A 19,661-nucleotide genomic window follows, 5' to 3' on the forward strand; every position below is an offset into this window, starting at 1 on the left:
GATCATGACCAGAGCCCAAGACAGAGGCCTAACCCACTGAGCTACCCAGGCACCCCTACGCCTTTTATTTTTAAAGATTTTATTTATTTGAGAGAGAGTGAGCGAGTGCACAAAAAGGGGTGAGAGGCAAAGGGAGAAGCAGATTCCCCACCAAGCAGGGAGCCCGATGAGAGGCTCCCATCCCATGACCCTGGGACCATGACCTCAGCTGAAGGCAGTCGCTTAACCGACTGAGCCACCTAGGCGCCCCTTTATATTTATTTTTATAAACTTAAAATGCTTATAATAAGCACATGTTCTTTAGCTAATAAGAAAAACCAATAATGGGGATTGCCTGGGGAGTTCAGTTGGTTAAGCCTCTACCTTCTAGGTTCAGGTCCTAATCTCAGGGTCCTGGGATGGAGGCCTGCATTGGGTTCCCTGCTCATCAGGGAGCCTGCATCTCCCTCTCCCTCTGCGTCTTGCCTGACTTGACTCTCAAATAAATAAAATCTTTGAAAAAGAAAGAAAGTCCAATAAGGGTATTGTTAAAGATGACTTTCCCTAAAACTCCACCCTAGCAGTGGAGCTGCAGAAATCATCCCAGGTGGGTGTTTACAAGCGCCCCCTCTATAGACTCTATTTTTGCTTCTCTCTCTCATGCAACCTACGTGGGCCACAGGAGAATGCTCACTTGCCAAGGGCAAGTGAGCATTGTTGCCGTATTTCCTCACACTTGGCCCCTTGGGCAGTACAGAGGCAGATGGGGCCATCCCCCCATCCTCTGTCCTTCAAAGTCCTGCAGACACTTACAGCATTGTTAGGGACCAGCTTTGATTCTCATCCACTCTGTGGGGCTCCCTACCTGCCCGTTGATGGCTTTGGAACACAGCCTTCAGGAGCTGAGGGTCAATGTCAGTTACTAGTATTAGCAAAAGCCTTCTCCTACACTTTGGACATTGGAAGGCCAGTCCTATCTGATCCTGAGCACCTTTGCCCTGATTCAGACCTGACCCTGGGGTCCATGGACAAGAACTGTCCTTCGTTATCCCACCATTGCCTCCTGAGGGATGTATAGGATAGGGTCCAGGCTTTATGGGCTTTTGACCTTGGAGGCCTGTTTCAGGCATCAACGTACTTAGATTAACTCTGTGTATGATGTCCGTAGCGCTCACTGCCCAGTGCCAACATAAGCACTTCGTCTGGTCTCCCAAATGCCCTGCACTAACTAGCTCCCTTTTCTCCCACCTGAGAGGTGGGAGAAAATGGAGCATCTGACAGTCCCGAAAAAGAAAACCACTGCAGGCAGGCAACTTTCTCCTGATGGTGAGGGCCGAGCCCCCCAAGAGCCATGCAATTAAACCAAGTTCAGTCTCTCAACAGCGGGGAGCCTGCTAAGATTAAGGCTTCCACACTCCTGCAGCCCAGAGAACAGTTTTGCACGGAGTAAGTACTGCCGGACCTCCCCTAAGCGGTACCCTAGGATTTACATCCGCGAACAAGAAACAGGCACGTGAGGCCAAAGGGAGGTAAAAGGCCTTCCAGGCTAAGCGTGGGATGGGGCAAGGAGGGGAGCGAGTCTCGAGGAGGAGCCTGCTGCTGCCCGGCTGGCGTGCAGGCTGCCAGGAGTTCCCTGCTGGGGGGGGGGGGACCACTTCCACTGAACCCCAGGACCCGCTCACCCCATCTCTCCCTGCCTGCTTTCCCTGCATCACCTCCTCCGCCCCGTACGACCATGGCGAACAGAACCCCATCTTAGGAAAGGGGAGCTTGAGCTAAAAGGTCCGCTCTGGGTGGAAGGTCTTCTGGAGCAGGTGTTTGAGCTCAGCTGGGAGGGTCAACCCGCGAGCTGGGGGCCCTAGGCCCGGCCCCAGGGAGGGCCCCTCGGGGCTACGCGCGCCGGCCGGGGACTAGACCGACAGCGAGCACCCGCTCCGCCACCCAAACCGGCGAACTGCGTCGCTCCATATGGCCCTCCCCCGAGCTCCCGCAGCAGCACACACCGCCACCCTCCGCCGGCACCGACCCGGAAGGGCCCAGCGCTCATGCGCGGCCGGCGCGACGGGCCCCAGAATTCCGCGCGGTCTCAGGGTCCGGCCGTCGCGGGGCACGCCGGGACCCGCAGTCCGCGGCGGCGCGAGCCCGCCCTGCACCTGGCAGGCGGCGGGCACCCGAGGGGCCCAATGGGAGCGGCGGCCCGGCCGCCCCGCCCCGCGCCGCCGGACGCTGTGCCGGGACATGGCTGCCGCCGGTGCCGGGTCCTTGAGTTGAGCGCCCGCCGCCGGGAGCCAACCGTTGCCTTCAACCGTCCGCGCGGGCGGGCCGAGGCGCCGGCGGGCGGGCGAGCAGCCGCAGCCGCCGCGCAGGAGGAGGAGGCAGCAGCAGGAGGCCCGAGCGGCCGCTGCGGCTGGGCACATGGCGTCCATCTTACTGAGGAGCTGCTGCGGCCGGGCGCCCTCTCGCCTCCCGCCGCCCCGCACCGCCGCCCCAAGGGGTAAGAAGCCGGCGCTCTGCCGACAGCGCGGGGCCTGGAGCCGGGGCCGGCGGGGTCGGGTGGGCCGGGCGGCGGCGGGGCACGGGGCCGGGCGGGGCCGAGGCCTAGGGCCGGGGGCCAGGGGCCGGCGGCGTCGGGAGGACGGGAGCCGAGGGCCGGGAGTCCGGGCGGACGGTCTCGGGCCTCGAGGCTCGGGCCTCAGCTGCCTCGCGGAAGCACAGCGCTGGCCGGCGCTCTGGTGGGTCGCTGGGTTGGGGCGCTCGGACCTTGGGCTGGGGCTGGGGTCACGCGGGGCTGGGACCTTGCGCCGCCTCGCCCCTCTGCCCCGCCCTGGCCAGCCAGGTGTCGGGGTGTGGGAGCCGCGCGCGGGGCGGCGGCCTGTGACTCACTCGCGCCGTGACCTTAGCCGCCCGGCTGCTGGCGGCGGCGTCCTGAGCGGGGTTCGGAAAGTTTTTTGAAGGGAGCGCGCTAACGGCCAGTCCTAGGACGGTCTGGGCGCTCTTGTCGTGGTTAAGCTTGGTGGAACGCGGAGTTCACTCTCCGGGGAAGTCGTGCCCTTGCGACACGTTTAGGACTCCTTGAGATGAGATGGCCAGGGTCTGCGGGCTTGTAGGACATCCCCAGCGCCGGTATTCTAGTCCCGTTACGTGTTTGTAGAGGGGACCCCTGGCCTTGCTCGGGATGGCCCCAGGCAGGTCCCCTGGTATCCCCAGCCTCTGTGATCCTGCTGTCCACATAGAGATCACACCTAACTCGGGGCTCTTAGGGGTCCGTCCATATGTCAGTAGCCCAGACTCCCTTTCTGATTCTTTTTACATTAACCTGAGTTTGTTCCTTATCTGTTAAGATTAGGACTTCCCTTACAAGTATTAGAGGCTCAAGTGAAATATATTTGAAAGTACTTTAGGATTCACAAAAGCACACCCAAGAAACGTAATTCTTATAATTTTTAACAGTAATGACTCGGGTCCTGTTGGCTGCTTAGAACTTTGGAGCCATGGGAAAGGCACTGAGCAGCGGGAGTTGACGGTGTGAATGGTCTGGGTGTCCAGGTCCCTCTGCTGTTAGAGTTCTCCTTGTATCTCTTCCCTGTTAAGCATGGTAATAAAAATACCTTGGCCACTTCAGGTTTCTGTAGCACGTTCACAGTTTAAAAGTGAGCAGAATTTGTTTTTGTGGTTGTGTCATTCTGGGAATACAGATGTTTCTTGTAGTTAGCACTGTTCTTTATTATACAAGAAGGGGCTGAGAGTGGCTTGGACATTAGGTATGCTGTAGGACCAACAGGGAATTCAGAGCCTGGGAGACCCACAGCTGGACTCCAAATCCAGTCTTGAACCTTCCAGAACATTCCTGGCTGGGCGCAGTGGCCCTTTTCTGCAGCAAGTTTCCCCTGTATTAACTTTTTCTATCAGTGTGGCTCATTGTCACAATTAGTGAACCAACATTGGTACATTGTTATTAACTGAGCTCCATACTGTATTCAGATTTCTTTTATTCTGTCTCACACTTTTTAAAATTTTATTTTAAAGATTTTATTTATTTATTTGAGGGAGACACAGAGAGCATGAGTGAGGAGAAGGTCAGAGGGAGAAGCAGACTCCCTGAGGAGCTGGGAGCCAGATGCGGGACTCGATCCCTGGACTCCGAGATCCTGACCTGAGCTGAAGGCAGTTGCTTAACTAGCTGAGCCACTCAGGTGCCCTCTGTTCCACACTTTATTCTGATTTTTTTACTTTGTTATTTACATACTTTCTATTCACCTTTGTTTTTTATTAGTACCTTTCCTTTATTGTGCACATATTTTATTTCTGATGTCTTGCTGCACCCCAGGACCTTACCCAGGATACCACATTACAGGTTGTAGTTATTTCTCTTTAGTCTTGGCTGTGACACATTTCTCAGGATTTTCTTGACAGTTTTGAGGACTGTTCAGCTCTGTTGTAGAATCCCAACCTTCACGGAGGGGAGAGGGTCTGGGAATTGACATTGATTTCCAGTGGCCTAGGGTGTGATCAGTCATGTCTAGGTAATGAAGAAAAGAATTCTTGACTAAGGGGGCTTGGGGAGCATTGGACTTAATGGCATCTGTAGATTCCAAGCCCACAGGGACACAGACTCCTGCACTCAGAAGTCTTCTACACCATGCACCATGTGCCTCCCCATCTGGCTGGTCCTCAGGTCCTTTATAATAAACTGTAATAGTAGAGAATTTTCCTGAGTTCTGTGTTGTTGCAGAGAATTAATAAAACTTAGAGTGGTGGTGGGAACCCTCCTATTTGTAATTGGCAGAGGTGTGGGTGACCTGAGGACCCTATTTGTAACTGGTGTCTGAAGCTGAGCAGTGTTGTGGGACTGAAGCCTTAATAACCGTGGGGGTGCACTAACTCCAGGTAGGGTCAGACAGAACCAACTAGTAGGCTCTCCAGTTAGGGCCAGAGAGTTGGAGAATTGGTTGTGGGGACAGGGATTAAAGGGACTTATAGAAGGAGGAAATGGCCCCTCTATAGCTGGTATCCCCGAGTCCTCCCCCTGGATCCCTCAGGAGCAGGCTCCTTGGAGGGCTGGGGAAACCTTCAGTGTGTGGAGATTGTGGGAAGGGGCCACGTAGGACAGGGGATGTGCAGTTCACATAATACAGTGATGGGAGGGCAGGCCAAGGAGCTCTGGGAGCTGTGACAGCTTGTCTCCTTGCTGGGGGGAGGCGGGTGCGGGGCTGGGAGCCATGGTTGAGCCATGTTCTTGAGGTGTGGGGCTGGCTCAGGTCTGGCACACTTCTGTTTGGTCCTCAGCTGGAGTAAGAAGGGCTTCGTGTTACTAAAAATGTAGTGTTTGAAGTATAAAAGATTATGAATTGTGGTAACCACTTGGGAGCCCAGAGCCCAGCTTAAACAAGACTGTCACCTATATGCTACAAGGTCCCGAATTTGATGGGAATAGCCTTCTACACAGAAGTTGCCTGTGATAACACTGGGTTTCTCTTGGGATACGTAAAGTGACAAGTAGAAGTCTTTGTCTCCAGAGGGTCTGCCGGGAGCTGCTTGGGTCTCCCCTGCCTGGTCTGCTCGAAGGGTGTTTTGGGCTGGCACCTGTCCCCTGTTGTGCCCATCTTCTCTCCCTTCTCACTCTGGTTCCCAGACTAAACCCTCAACACCCCGCACCAGCTCTGTGTACTCCTGCTGCCTCAGGGTCTTAGGGTGCCAGCCTGCCTTTCCAGCCTTGTGGCCTGGCACCCTGTCAGCATGGTGCCTCTGGCCCCGCGGCCCCCATATTTGTCACATTCCCTCCGTAGGTGGTCTCCACAGCACAGGGCTTGATCCCAGGTAAGCCTGGGCATTGGTCTTGAGAACGAACTCTGAATTTTATGCTTACGGAAACCACACTGAGTTAGAAAAAGTATCAAAAATACACCAAAATCATTAAAGTATGCTGTACACTCACCAGTACTGTTTATCCAAGAAACAGCTTGCTCTTAGCGTCTGTTTTACCAGTAATTCTCATACCCCTCGCCCCCTCCTGTGGGCAGAGAAGGTGTTAGGCTGTTTGCATGGGTCCTTGTTGCTCTGTGGGATGTCTGTGCATTGAGGGTCCCATGCAGCCTGGCATCAGCTGGAGTGAGTCGGGAGTGGTCCTGCCTGGGGAGACTCCCAGGCCTGGGCTCTGTGGACCCTGTGTAAAACCCAGTATCCCTGGTGGGGGTGTTTGAAGCCCAGGGCTGTTTAAGATTCTCCTTCTTTCTAGGGCTACCCCAAGACCCTGTGTTCCTAACTGAACAGACCCTTCAGTTAGCAGAACTCTGAAACCTTCCAACACTCAGAACAGAATTCCAGAGACTTCCTCTGCAAGAGACTCTAAAAGGTGAAATCAGTCTGCAGCCCCTGGTTTGGGATTTACATTCTTGTTTTCTCCTTGTCTTTGTCGTAGGTACTCTGAGAGATCGTGCCTGTCTCAGCTGTGCCAACACCGTGGGGCTGATAAACCACCTGTAAGTCAACAACGTCACTGTGCATCCCTTTAAAGTGGGAGCTTGAAAATGCTTGAGTGCTGTGTGACTCCTGATTTTGGGGGGATGGTATAGTCTACCCTCCTGTTCTTTAACCTCATATGTTACTGGAACTTGGGAAAATAAACATTCATGATCCTAGTACCTGTTGTAAATATTATTACATTTTGGTGAATTTTATTCTGGTCTTTTCTTAATGTGTCTGTTTTTGAAAAGTGTGTACTTACTGTGCACCATGTGCTTTTCCACATTCCCACGGCTGTTTGTCTGTGGGTTTTCATGTACTTGTGCAAGGAGACATAGGCTGCACCAAGACCCTCCCTCGAACCCCATTTGGTCCTTTGTAGAGCATTGTGTTGAGTGACTGTTGGCCGCAGGGCTCTCCCCCACCTGGTGGGGAATATGTGGGATGTGGTGGACTTAGCCCTTCCCTGTGGTGGAACTTTGTGAGGCTGGAGGACTTCCTTGGGGGAGTGGCAGCCATACTTCCCTGTCCACTGTCATATGTGGACTCGAACGTCCCTCAGGGTTCCTGTGCTCTCCCACCCACCATTCCCTCTGCCCGGCATCCCTGAGCATAGTTTCCTTCTGATCAGCTTCCCCACTTATGTGGTTGGATTCCCAGACCTGTCTCTTGACTCCCAGGCCCTTATCCACTTGCCCCAAATACCCAGAGTAGAACCTGTCTCTCCCTTTGGACAGCCGAGATTCTTCCAATCTGGGAGTACAGACATCTTTCCCAATTGCTGTCCAGCTGACACCTTACAACCACAGAGCTATAGGGTCTTCTGAGTTTTCTTATAATTTGAGCTTGTTCATTTATCACTTCATCTTGTCTATAACACTTTTCTGGAGAATGCTTCCTGGAACAGATTTAACTCCCTAAAATAAAAACTATGTAAGTCATACACAAAAACTTGGTTGATGGTGAAGCAAAATTGTGTTTAAACACAGGGGGCTTGAGAGGCTTTTCTTGCATGTGTGAGAGTCTTTGTGGAATGGGGTTGGCACACGTGCAGTGTACGGTGGGGACATGGAAGAGTCTGATTCAGAGCCCCTCCCAGCAGCAATCCTTGCTGGCCCCTGCATGTGGCAAGAGTACTCCCCACCTGGCTCTTGGGTTTGATTTTTTTTAAACAGGATTTTATTTATTAGAGAGAGAGAGAGCGTGTGTGTTCACAAGCAGGGGGAGCTGCAGGGAGAGGGAGAGGGAGAGGCAGACTTCCTGCTGAGCAGGGAGCCAGATGTGGGGCTCAATCCCAGGACCCCAGGATCATGACCTGAGCCAAAGGCAGATGCTTAACTACCTGAGCCACCTAGGCACCCTGATCTTGGGTTTGATTTTAAAGATTTTATTTATTTATTTTAGAGTGGGTGTTGGGGGAGAGGCAGTCCCGAGCAGACTCCCCACTGAGTTCAGAGCACAACATAGGGCTCCCTCCCACATCCCCAGGATCATGGCCTGAGCTGAAATCAAGAGTTAGCTGCTTACCCAACAGAGCCACCCAGGTACCCCTGGGTTTGATTTTAATTAGATTTCTCTTTTGACCAGTGTAAGATGTTGTTGTCATGAGCTCTTTCTTTTTATGATACGGAGCCATTGATGAATGTTCATAGAACATCTTTACTCTTGCCAAAGTGTGCATTTCTAGATTTAATTCTAAAGCAAATTCTGTAATCCACGGGTAACCCTCTCAGGGGCATGGGGCCCAGCGCGAGGCTGGAAGCAGGGGCTGCTGATCCCGGGGTGCAACTCCCGCTTGCCATAAAGCCTTTTAAGACCAGCTCTTGGTTTTTTTCAAGACAACCTAGAAGTCTGGGTTTTTGTGTGAAATGTCTCGTTTCTAGGTACCAGACCTCTAAGGAAGGTTAGAGGACTGCGGTGGGGGCTGGTTCACCTTCATGAACCACTCAGCCAGGGGGGCGGGGTGGTAGTGCTGCCAATCAGTGACCCCAGCTGCCTGCAGAGCCTTCCGTGCCCTTTTCTCTTGCGTGGGACACTTGTGTCTGAGTGGTCTGCACCTGACATTTGCCCTGGTGAGGCCTCCTGCTGGCTTTTATCTGCAGGGGACCAGGCCTGGAACACTTCCTTTCTGGACGGTCCTTCTGGGTTTACTTCTGAATTATTTCAGTTCTAAAGTGGTCTTTTTGGGATTGTAACTGGATTGTCCTCAAAACCATAAAATCAGGGCTCCTGGGGGGCTCAGTCAGTTAAGTGTCTGCCCTCAGCTCAGGTCATCGTCCTAGGGTCCTGGGATTGAGCCCCTCAGTGGGGAGTCTGCTTCTCCCTCTCCCTCTGCTGCTCCCCCGCTAGTGCATGCACTCTCTCTCTCTTTTTCTCAAATGAATAAAATATTTTTAAAAACCCATAAAATTGTTGGGGAATATTAACTTAAAGGTGCCTACAGTTTCTTAGGGGGTTAGCTGTTTTTTTTTAGTAAGACCTTTTCTCTTGTTTCAGGAAGAGGTCGGTCATTTTCTTTATCTGGGCCACACCCGGTGCCTCTAAGAGGATGCCCAGACATGTTGGGTGTGGTGTCCCTGGGTCTTCTTTTTCATTATTTTTCTACGTGATCATTGCTGGCATGTAAGTCACCAGTTTTCTTGTGTCCAGCCTCTTCTCACAGCTCGTTTATCGTGTTCTAGCTCACACGGTACCACCTGTCCTTGGAGGCGTGGTCTCCTGGGGCCCGGTGCCCTGTGCATCTCTCCTTCTGGTGCCCGTGCTTCTGCTTTCCCACTTCCTCAGCCGCCGGGCCTGGCGTCCAAGCAGCTGCGTTGTCACTCCAGCAAACAGTGGAGTGTCTAGTGTTTGGCCTGTGTCATGTTAGATTTTGTTTTTGTACTCTCTGCCCTGTATTTTTATTCCTGTTTTTGTTAGGGATGGATGTTGAATTTTTCAACCACCTTTTAAGAGTCAAATGTACTTGCATTTAAGATTCATATTAAAACATTAAAACTGGGGCATCTGGGTGGCTCAGTGGGTTAAAGCCTCTGCCTTCGGCTCAGGTCATGATCCCAGGGTCCTGGGATCCAGCCTCACATCGGGCTCTCTGCTCAGCGGGGGAGTCTGCTTCCTCCTCTCTCTCTGCCTGCCTCTCTGCCTACTTGTGATCTCTGTCTGTCAAATAAATAAATTTAAAAATCTAAAAAAAATAAAAATAAATAAAACATAAAAACTGGGGCACCGGATGGCTCATTGGTTTAGCCTCTGCCTTTGGCTTGGGTCATGGTCTTGGGGTCCTGGGCTCGAGCCCCGCGTTGGGCTCATTGCTCGGCGGGGAGCCTTCTTCCCCCTCTCTCTCTGCCTGCCTCTCTGCCTGCTTGTGGTCTCTCTCTCTTTCTGTGAAATAAAAACCAAATAAACGAACTTAAAAACTGCATTATTAATACACATTTTTTTACAAGTTAACAATTTGTAGAAAGTTAAGTGCTTTCTTTAGAAAGTTAAGCAATGTGGGGCACCTGCTGGCTCAGTTGGAGTGGGTGACTCTTCTTCTCAAGGTAGTGAGTTCAAGCCCCATGTTGTGTGTAGAGCGTACTTAAAAATAAATTAAAGAAGATTATAGGGAAAAGAAAAAAAAAAGAATGTTGAGCAGTGGGAACCAAAAAGCTGTTCAGATGAACAGCTATACTTCAAATGAGAGGTTACAGGTGAGAATTGAAGTCTTTATCAGTCTCAGCATCCTGGCCATGTTGCTTTTCCTTTTGCTGGTTCAGTATAAGAAATACTGAGCCACACGGTTAAGGACAGGTGACCCTTGAGCAAGGCAGGGAGGTGTCAGGGGCACCAACCCCTGTGCATTCGAAAACACACATACGACTTGACTTCCCCCAGCTGAACAACGGCTAGCCAGCTGTTGACTGGAAGCCTTGCTGAATTCAAACAGTCGATTCTCACTTGTCTCGTCTGTGTAGCATATGCTGCATTCTTATAATAAAGCAGGCTAGACAAAAGAAACCATAAAGAAAGTGCACTTAACAGGGCCATCCCGCATTTGTGGGAAGAGCTCTGTGTATAAGCCCAGCCGCAGAAGTCCACGCGGTCCTGAGGCCAGTGTGGTGGCTACTGTGCTCTCTCTGGTGGTTCTTTTGCGCTCTCAGTCTTAAGCTAAAATGGTCCAGACCCCAAAGGGTGAGCAGGTGGGAAGTTTCTGATCCAAGACAATGTCATGGCCGTTGTCTAGTTGCCCTTGACCTCCTTTATAAAAATAAAGGTAGCAAGGGAGCCCCTAAAATTGGGAATAAGCAAACTAACTCCAGGACCTAGTCCTGGAACTCATTCGGTGGGAAGGCTGGGGCCGCCAGGAGTCTCTTCCCAGAGTCTCGTGCGGTTTGAGTTCTCCTGAGATGGGCTGCAGAAATGCTAAAACACTAAAAGCTGCTTCCCTGGCCCCTGGAGTGCTCCTCCCATGGGGGACACTGGGTGTCACGGGGCCTCCAGGGCTCTGATAGGTGTTGAGATGTTGCCAGTGGTCTCCGGCTCCCTGGTGGAGGGGCCCCTTGTCCTGCAGGCAACCGTGGTTTCACCTCTTGCCTTTGGGCAGAGAGATGTCCTGCACTTTGGAAATCACTCCTCTGGATCCTGGCACCTGTTGCTCTGTTGTTCATCTTTGCTTCCCTTCTTGCTGCTGCTATCACTTTGCCCTTGCCGGCATCATGTCCCTGAAAAATGGAAAGGGGCACGTGGAGATTTGTGATTCTCCCTGTTCAGCTCAAGCCATTGTCTGGGTGAGCTATCCCCTCAGGAACAGGACATGATAGGAGTCGTGTGGCCACAGGAGTCGTGCTGTTGATAAGAGTTAGGGAAGAGCCGCAGGGAGAGCAGGTGTGGGTCCCTTTGCCTGCCACGCTGTAGTTGTGTGGCTGGTGCCACGAGGCACAGGAAATGCTGACACTGTGAATATGTTCTACTGTCAGGCACCACTTAGTTTTTCTCTTCATTTTTTTTTTTTTTAAAGATTTTATTTATTTATTTGACAGACAGAGATCACAGGTAGGCAAAGAGGCAGGCAGAGAGAGAGAGGAGGAAGCAGGCTCGCCGCGGAGCAGAGAGCCCGATGTGGGACCTGAGCCAAAGGCAGAGGCTTTAACGCACTGAGCCACCCAGGCGCCCCTTCTCTTCATTTTTTAAAGATTTTTAAGTCCTCTCTCCACCCAGCGTGGGTCTCAAACTCAAAATCCCGAGATCAAGTCAACCTGTTCTTCTGACTGAACCAGCCAAGGTATTCATAGTTTTTCTCTTCTTGAAGGTGGCAGCAGGGGGCGTGTGTTGAGGTGGATGTGGGCATCAGCATCCTAAAGTAAAATGGGCAGCTTCAATAGGAGCCCCCAAGTTTTTTATTGCCTACAGTCTGTCCTCTAGTGACTGCGAATTTCTTGTTGACACATTGCTTTTTCCTGGAGTGGGTTTTCCCCACTTTGAAAGGGAAGGAAAGGAAAGGAAAAGCAGGACTGGGGTCTGGCTGGTGGGAAACTGGGCCCACGGACCCTGTGTGGGTGAGGAAGGCATGCATTTCTCAAGAGCGAGGCCAAGCCGTGGGCTCTCGAGAGCTGGGGCAGAGCAGGGCACCAGCTGCTCTTGGGGAGGCAGCAGTGCCCAGATTGGGGTTACTCTAAGAAATATTTTTAAAATAACAGATTATGTAATTTTATGCCTTTGGAAAATAGCTAAGCCTTTCTGGCTAGATTGTTAGTAATAGTAGTCTCTAGTGTGTGTGAAGATAGCCAAATCTTGGAGGTCACTGGCCCCAGCTAGATACTCCAGGTGCTTTTCTTCATGCTCTGTTTTCACGAGTCTGTTTCTGCCTGTTGGCTGCCCCTGCAGCTGCTGACATCATGCCTTCTTGTGGCAGCCACTTGCTTCCTTGCTAATTGAGGGTTGGAAAATTGGATAATTAAGTTTGACGGAGATGGGAGGTAAGGTTCATTACTGTGTGTGGGCACTGTCATCACCTACATTAGGAGGTGAGAGTGAGGCAAGAGGGCTCAGGCTGTGGCTGTAGTCCCACAGCCCCGTGTGGCTGAGCAGCTCCTCTGTGCTCCGTGCAGCCTCTCTCTAGCGAGCTGTGATGCAGCAGGGTGGGCTCAAGGCCACTAACCTCCCTGCTCAAGCGTTGACTGTGGGGATATGGGGGTCATGGCACAGGACTGACCCTGCCCTCCGCACACGGGAACAGGGCCTCCAAGCGGGCAGGAGGCCAGCATGGGCTTGATCAGTGTGTGGCTGGTGGTGCCCTGTGCCAGCTGTGCCCACTTGATGCAGGCTGCGAACTGAGATGGGCACGTCTCTGTTTTTCCTTTGGTGTTCCCTGTCTATAAAAGGCGCATCTAGTCTAGACATTCACAGAGCTTCCTTCCAGCCTTGACCGTCTGCTGCTCAGCTGCTTTGATGGGAGGGTAGTCAGCACTGCCACCCTTCTGGTAGGTGTTGCTGTGTGCCAGGCACGGCTCTGGGGACTTTTTGTGTGTGTTACCACAGCTGTTTGCAGAGGAAGCTCCCGAAACACGGAGGGGTTCATTATGTTGCCCAAGGTCTCACAGCAATGAGCAGTGGATTGGAATTTGGACTGGGACAGGCAGCTGTAGAGCTTAGGTCCTCACTGCTGGCGCTGGGCCAGGTGCAGTGTGATGATCTGGCAGCTGGGAAGAAGCTGGGGCATGTTGGTTGTATACACATGCCTCTGAGGTTAAGTTGGAGCCTGTGGCCTCCCAGAAGTGGGTCTGTGCACCAGGAAGGGAGGAGGTCTCCAGTGAGATGGGTGGGGTACATAGACAATTGTAGGGCTCTGAGAATCATGCAGGTAAGTTGCTCCAGCACTGCACTATAATTGAGGCTCTGGGCTGAGCAGCGGGAGCAGCACGGAGAAGAGAGGGTAAGAGTGGGCTCTGGACGTGACTTTTTCAGTTTTTGGCATTTGGCACAAACGTCTTTGTTGGGCCGCACACAGGGTTGGGCCCTGTTGATTCAGGTGTCCTCACTGACTTCAGGACTCGCTCAAGAACTGCAGGTCTCTCTCTCTCTCTTTTTTTTTTTTTAAAGATTTTATTTATTTGACAGATAGAGATCACAAGTAGGCAGAGAGGCAGGCAGAGAGAGAGGAGGAAACAGGCTCCCCGCTGAGCAGAGAGCCTGATGTGGGGCTCGATCCCAGGACCCTGGAATCATGACCCGAGCTGAAGGCAGAGGCTTTAACCCACAGAGCCACCCAGGCACCCCAAGAACTGCAGGTCTTTGTAGAAAGTCCTCTGCTAGGGGAAAGGACACCCCCCCACCCCTGTCCCACCCTGGACTCCCCAATTCTGGGAACCCATCTGGGAAAGCTGCCCTGATGTTGGGTCTGTCTAATCCAAGGGTCTGGCTTGTACTGTTTGTGTCCAGCCTGTCCCTTCACCCCAGACCCTAGCCCATGCCCAGGCTCCTTGGTGTCCTGGTGTCTTCCATGAGCCCATGGGGACTGGCTGCCTTTGGTCTCTCACACAAGCCCCTGCCTTTGGTCTCTCACACAGCTCCTCCTCTTCCTGCTGTGGTTTCCAGGCATGGGGAAGCAGTGGGGAGTCTGTTTCACGAGGTGGGAAGGCTGAGTGTTTGAGCGGTTGTGATAGGGCTCTGGTCTGTGTCGCTCCCGTTGGCATGTGGTGCTGGGAGGTTGTGGACTGTGGCTGGCTCCTCATCACTGTTTTCCTTTCTTCCTTTTCAAGGATCGTGCCATTTCACTGCCGCACTCCTGTCCACCCCGTGCACCTTTGCTTCAAAGCTGATCCCCGTGGCTACTGGACTCTGAGGCCTGAGCGCACGTGCTCAGCAGCCGGAGCACCATGGGCCCTCACCTCTGCCAGTCTGGTCGTCCCAGGGCCACTGTTCCTTCCCTTGCGCTGCTGGCACTCATCGGCCCCGCTGGGCGATGACTCTGTGGTGGAGAAATCCCTCAAGTCCCTAAAGGACAAGAACAAGAAGCTGGAGGAGGGTGGCCCCGTGTACAGCCCCCCGCCAGAGGTGGCCGTGCGGAAGTCCCTGGGGCAGAGGGTCGTGGACGAGCTAAAGCACTATTACCATGGCTTCCGCCTGCTGTGGATTGACACCAAGATCGCAGCGCGTATGCTTTGGCGAATCCTGCACGGCCACAGCCTGACCCGCCGGGAGCGCAGACAGGTAAGGGGCGTGGACAGGTAAGGGGTACACAGGCAGGTAAGGGGCACCAGTGCTCCCGGCAGCTTCCCCTTCTGGGTGCTTCAACGTACATTCTAGGCTTTTTTCTGCCACTTCTGGTGTAAAAAAAAAAAAAAAAAAAAAAGCACAGGAAAAATAACCTGCGAACTTCTCCATAAGATGCCGCTGATGGCAGCACTTCTCCTCTGCCAGAGACTTTTGTGCCTCCATCATCTGCTCCAGAACCTGCCCGCTTTCCCACTCCCTGGCCGTCTGGGTCGGCATTCAGTGCACCGGCTTTCTCTGCCATCCACCAGCTCTTTCTTTGTTAAGATTTTATTTATTAGAGGGGCACCTGGGTGGCTCAGTGGGTTAAGGCTCTGCCTTTGGCTCAGGTCATGATCTCAGGGTCCTGGGATCAAGCCCTGCATCAGGCTCTCTGCCTGCCTCTCTGCCTACTTGTAATTGCTCTCTGCCAAATAAATAAGTAAAATCTTAGGGGCACCTGACTGGCGCAGGGGGTTAAGGCCTCTGCCTTCGGCTCAGGTCATGATCCCAGGGTCCTGGGATCAAGCCCCACAGCCTGCTCAGCAGGGAGTGGCTTCACTTCCTCTCTCTCTGCTTGCCTCTCTGCCTGTTGTGATCTCTGTCTGTCAAATAAATAAATAAATAAATAAAATCTTTAAAAAAAAAACCCAACTAAATAATCTTAAAAAAATTTTACTAGAGAGCTAGACAGAATATGAGTAGGGGGAAGTGCAGAGGTCAGGGGAGAAGCAGATGCATGGGAATAACACGGGACTCCATCCCAGGCCTGGGATCCTGACCTGATCTGGAAGGTAGATCCTTTGCTGACTGAGCCCCCCAGGTGCCCCATGCCATCCCCTGGCTCTTAAAACAAGATTCTTCCTATATTTAAAAAAAAAAAAAAAAAAAAAAAAAAGATTCTTCCTATATATCCAGGAGCCCAGACCTTTTAGATCTCTTATCTTATCTGAAGTAACTGATGGTTACGGTGTTGATTTTTCTTTCTTCTTCCTCTCTTGCTTTTTTTTTTTTTTTTTTTGGTGAGTCCCCAGCTTTATGTTCTCCATACCCTTAGATTCTCCAAGGAGAGGTGCCGCCACGGGTAATCCCTTTAAGTTGACCTTCAGAGGATCTTAGGAACTGGCTATCATGTGTGAGAATTACTTTGGCTTCAGATTTTATACTCGTTCTCAGGAGCTTCATGGAGAACGTGGGTCATTTTAACTGGCTAGAGTGTCCCTTGGGACGCTGTTCTAGGAGGGGGCAGGTTGAGGACTGGAAGAAGGAGCAGTGGCACTGGTATTCCAGAATCATACTGTTAGTGCTCGCTGGGTGTCAAGTACAGTGCACACATTAATGCTTTCTCGGATTTCCTTCTGTTCCACCCCCATCCCATTCTGCCTTGAAAGGTGCATGTGTTTGCTATTTCATTGAAGACACTGAAACTTTAAGAAAAAACAGAGTTGGGTTGCCTGGCCTGGGTGGCTCAGTGGGTTAAAGCCTCTGCCTTCGGGTCAGGTCATGATCCCAGGGTCCTGGGATTGAACCCCACATCAGGCTCTCTGCTTAGTGGGGAGCCTGCTTCCTCCCACCCCTTGCCTGCCTCTCTGCTTACTTGCGATTTCTGTCAAATAAATAAATAAAATCTTTTAAAAAAGGAAAAGAAAAAACAGAGTTGAAACAGATGAGCACATCCCAGGATGAGGTCCCTGTGTGGACATGGGCTTGGCCGGCCGAGGTGGTGTGTCTGTCCATTGCCAGCATTAAGGAGAGGGTCTGTGGAGCAGTGCTATTTTCCCTTGGTTTAGGGCCCTATAGGTACTTTGAATTTGAACAGAACGTTGGCAGTTGTGATAATTAAAGAAAAGTGACTCTTAAGTTATGTTTACAAAGGCAAAGAGATTGTAGAATAATTTGTGTAAGCAGGAGGTACATTTGAAATGTGAATTTAGGTCATGCAGCTGTTGAATGCTTGCTTATCTTGTTAAACAGAGAGTGACAGACCTGTCTGGGGTTCCTGTGTGGCACGAGTATCTGGAAAGTTGTTTTGTGTTCTGACTCTGGGCCCCGTGGGCCTGTGTGTTTGGTGGAAGGAGGGCTTCTGGCCCTCTCACAGGAGCTCTGGCTTACCCGCGAAAATGACTCCGAGTGACAGTGTCAGCAGGAGGGACCACGAGGTAGCAGTGTGTGTCCAGAGCCGCAGTGTGTGTCTGTTGACCATGTGTTGAGCAGCTGTGCGGGCAGAGATGGTGCTGTCTTAGGCCTCTGTTCTTGCTCGGCGAAGTAGCTGCGTGCTCTCTCGGTGCCCCGGGTCCTGGTTTTCCAGCCGGGACAACGTGTGGCTGATATCTGGCAGAGCTCTCTGTGGAGAAGTGCAGCTAGGGCCTGGCTGGTAGGCTCCCGGGGGCTCTGGGGAACTGGGGGCTGTCGGGCAGGCTTGGTTCTCTGCCTCTCCAGTGTGTTCACGGCTCTTCTTCCCAGAGCCTTCTCGCCAAGTGCTGGCTTCAGATGGAGCATGTTGGAGCCCTGATGTTTACCATGCGGCAATGCTCTTAGGCTAACAAACTTGCTGGTCTAGCCATTGATGGCAGACACGTGATCGAGAATTACCGCAGTTTCTCAGCTTTGTTAGACTCTTACCGGTTCCAGCCTCTTGCTCCCTTCAGCTGGTGACCAGGTGTGGCAGGCATGACAGCCTAGTAGCAGTGAGCACACTTGGCCCCCAGCCCTTGGCTTCTAATGGGCCCACAAAGGGGAACTGGGGCTTCTCAGAGACAGAGCTCACCAACGGTGCTACGGGATGAGCCTGTGTCAGAAAGTAAGGAAAAGGGACACCTGGGTGGCTCAGTCGTTAAGCCTATGCCTTTGGCTCAGGTCATGATCCCAGAGTCCTGGGATCAAGCCCCCGCATCAGGCTCTCTGCTCAGTGGGGCCACCCTCGTCTCCAGAGCTCTTCCATCTCACCAAACCGAAATTCTGCCCCTCATGAAACACTAACTCCCCACCCCCGACACCCACCCTCTACTTCCTGTCCCTGTAACCTGGCTCCTCTGAGAGCCTCGGGTAAGTGGGTCACACAGTGTCATCCCTTGGTAACCGGCTCACTTCACTCAGTACCGTGTCCTTGGGGTCCATCCCAGTGGAGGCAGGTGTCAGAGTGTCCTTCCTGTTTAAGGCTGGATTACATTCCATTGTATGGATTGTGTGTCCATTTTGTTTATCCATCTGTCTGTCCATCCGTTCGTCCATCTGTCTGTCCACAGACACTTGGGTGCTTCCATCTTTTGGCTCTTGTAGATAAAAGGACTTTTTGAAATTTCAGTTTCTAGTTGTTGATTGCTAGTACAGTTGACCCTTGAACAACAGAAGTTTGAACTGTGCAGATCCACTTATGTGGATTTTTTAAATAAATGTATAAACATATAAAAAATATATGGACTACTGCAAATGTACTTTCTTTTATCATTCTCTTAGTATTTTCTTTTGTCTGGCTTTATTGTAAGAATACAACAGATGAAATCTACAGCATGGAAAATGCGTGTTCATCAACTGCTCTGTCCTCACTGAGACTTTCTGTCAACAGGAGGCTCCTAGCAGTTACATTTTTGGGGAGTCAAAATGTATACATGGATTTTTGACTGGGTGGGAGATTTGCTGCCCCTAGCCTCTGTGTTGTTCAAGGGTCTACTATATATAGAAGTAAAACTGACTTTTTAAAGATTTATTTATTTGAGAGAGAAAGAACCTGCCTGTGCTCGAGTGTCGGGGGTACACAGAGAGAAACCCAAGCTGACTCCACGCCCGTGCAGAGCCCGAGGGCCTCCATCTCTCCACCCCGAGACCAGGACCTGAGCTGAAACCAAGAGTTGGATGCTCAACCGACTGTGCCACCCAGGCGCCCCGGGGCTACAACCGATTTTTATTTTAGTATATGTGCTGCCGAAGCGAGCACTACAACCGATTTTTATGTATTGATCTTGTCTTACAGATTTATCAAAGTCCGCTGTTCTTTGTTGTGATGGAGTGTTTTGTTTTGGGGAGAGGTGGGATGGGCAGAGTGAGAGAGACTCTCAAGCAGGCTCCTTGCATACTGTGGAGATGGACGTGGGGTTTGATCTCATGGCCCTGAGATCACGACCTGAGTCGAGATCATGAGTCAGCTGCTTATTTGACTGCGCCACCCAGGCCCCTCTACACCTGTTTAGATGATCCTACGGTTTTCCTTTTTTTTTTTTCAGTTTTATTAATTGAATGGTTGAGATTATGAGATTGGATAAAAAAAACAAGACCCAACTCTGTGCAGTCTACAAGACACACCCCTTAAGTGTAAGGACACAGATAAATTCCAGGTGACACAGTGGGGAAGGGAAGTGGTGCTCATGGCAGAAGAGAACCAGCACAGGCATGTGAGCACCATTCTGTGGTAATTGCAAAGCAGAGATGACCAGGGATGGACAAAGTCTTCCTGGTGTCCCATATTCACAATGCTGAAGGGGTGAAGTCACCAGAAGGACAGATTTCCTAAATGTTCATGTACTTAATGACAGAAGTCAGACGCCAAAGAATATATTGTACTGTTCCGTGAATGGGAAATGTCCAAATAAAGCAAATTTATAGAAACGAGTCAATTTACTATTTGCCTCGGGCTAAGGGTAGAAACGGAGCTTGACTACAGACAGACATGGGGAGCTTTACGGCACAACAAACATGTTCCATATCTGTAAATTTACCCAAAAATCATTGAACGACACACTCAGTGGTGAATGTTGTGGAATGCAAATTAAACCTCAGTAGAACAAATAACAAAAAAATTAATGGATGAAGTCAAAAAACACCTTAACTGAAAGGGTCTTTCCTTGGTCTAATTTTGGACCATTTGAGTATAAAAATAAAAACAGTAATGAATTGTAAACAAATGAAAAAACAGGAATCCATGAGTTGGTTTTGACAATAAATAGGAAAGTGAATGTGCGAGGTTTGTAAATGAGATAGGTTCAGGTTGGGGGTCC

At 51.4% G+C, this 19,661-nt stretch overlaps 1 protein-coding gene across 2 annotated transcripts in view; it reads left to right on the forward strand.

The window, feature by feature from the left end:
* Window positions 1-2,226: 2,226 nt before the first annotated feature.
* LETM1 (leucine zipper and EF-hand containing transmembrane protein 1) overlaps window positions 2,227-19,661 on the forward strand; it is a 39,896-nt gene continuing 22,461 nt past the window's right edge. For both annotated transcript variants that reach the window (XM_044267942.1, XM_044267943.1), the window contains exons 1-3: window positions 2,227-2,473; window positions 6,398-6,458; window positions 14,178-14,628. In XM_044267942.1, coding sequence (XP_044123877.1) covers window positions 2,395-2,473; window positions 6,398-6,458; window positions 14,178-14,628 — 591 coding nt within the window. In that variant the 5' untranslated portion in view covers window positions 2,227-2,394. The remainder of the gene's footprint in view (window positions 2,474-6,397; window positions 6,459-14,177; window positions 14,629-19,661) is intronic.

Source organism: Neovison vison, chromosome 11 (genome assembly GCF_020171115.1).
Source record: "Neovison vison isolate M4711 chromosome 11, ASM_NN_V1, whole genome shotgun sequence".
In the NCBI taxonomy this organism is placed as follows: domain Eukaryota; kingdom Metazoa; phylum Chordata; class Mammalia; order Carnivora; family Mustelidae; genus Neogale; species Neogale vison.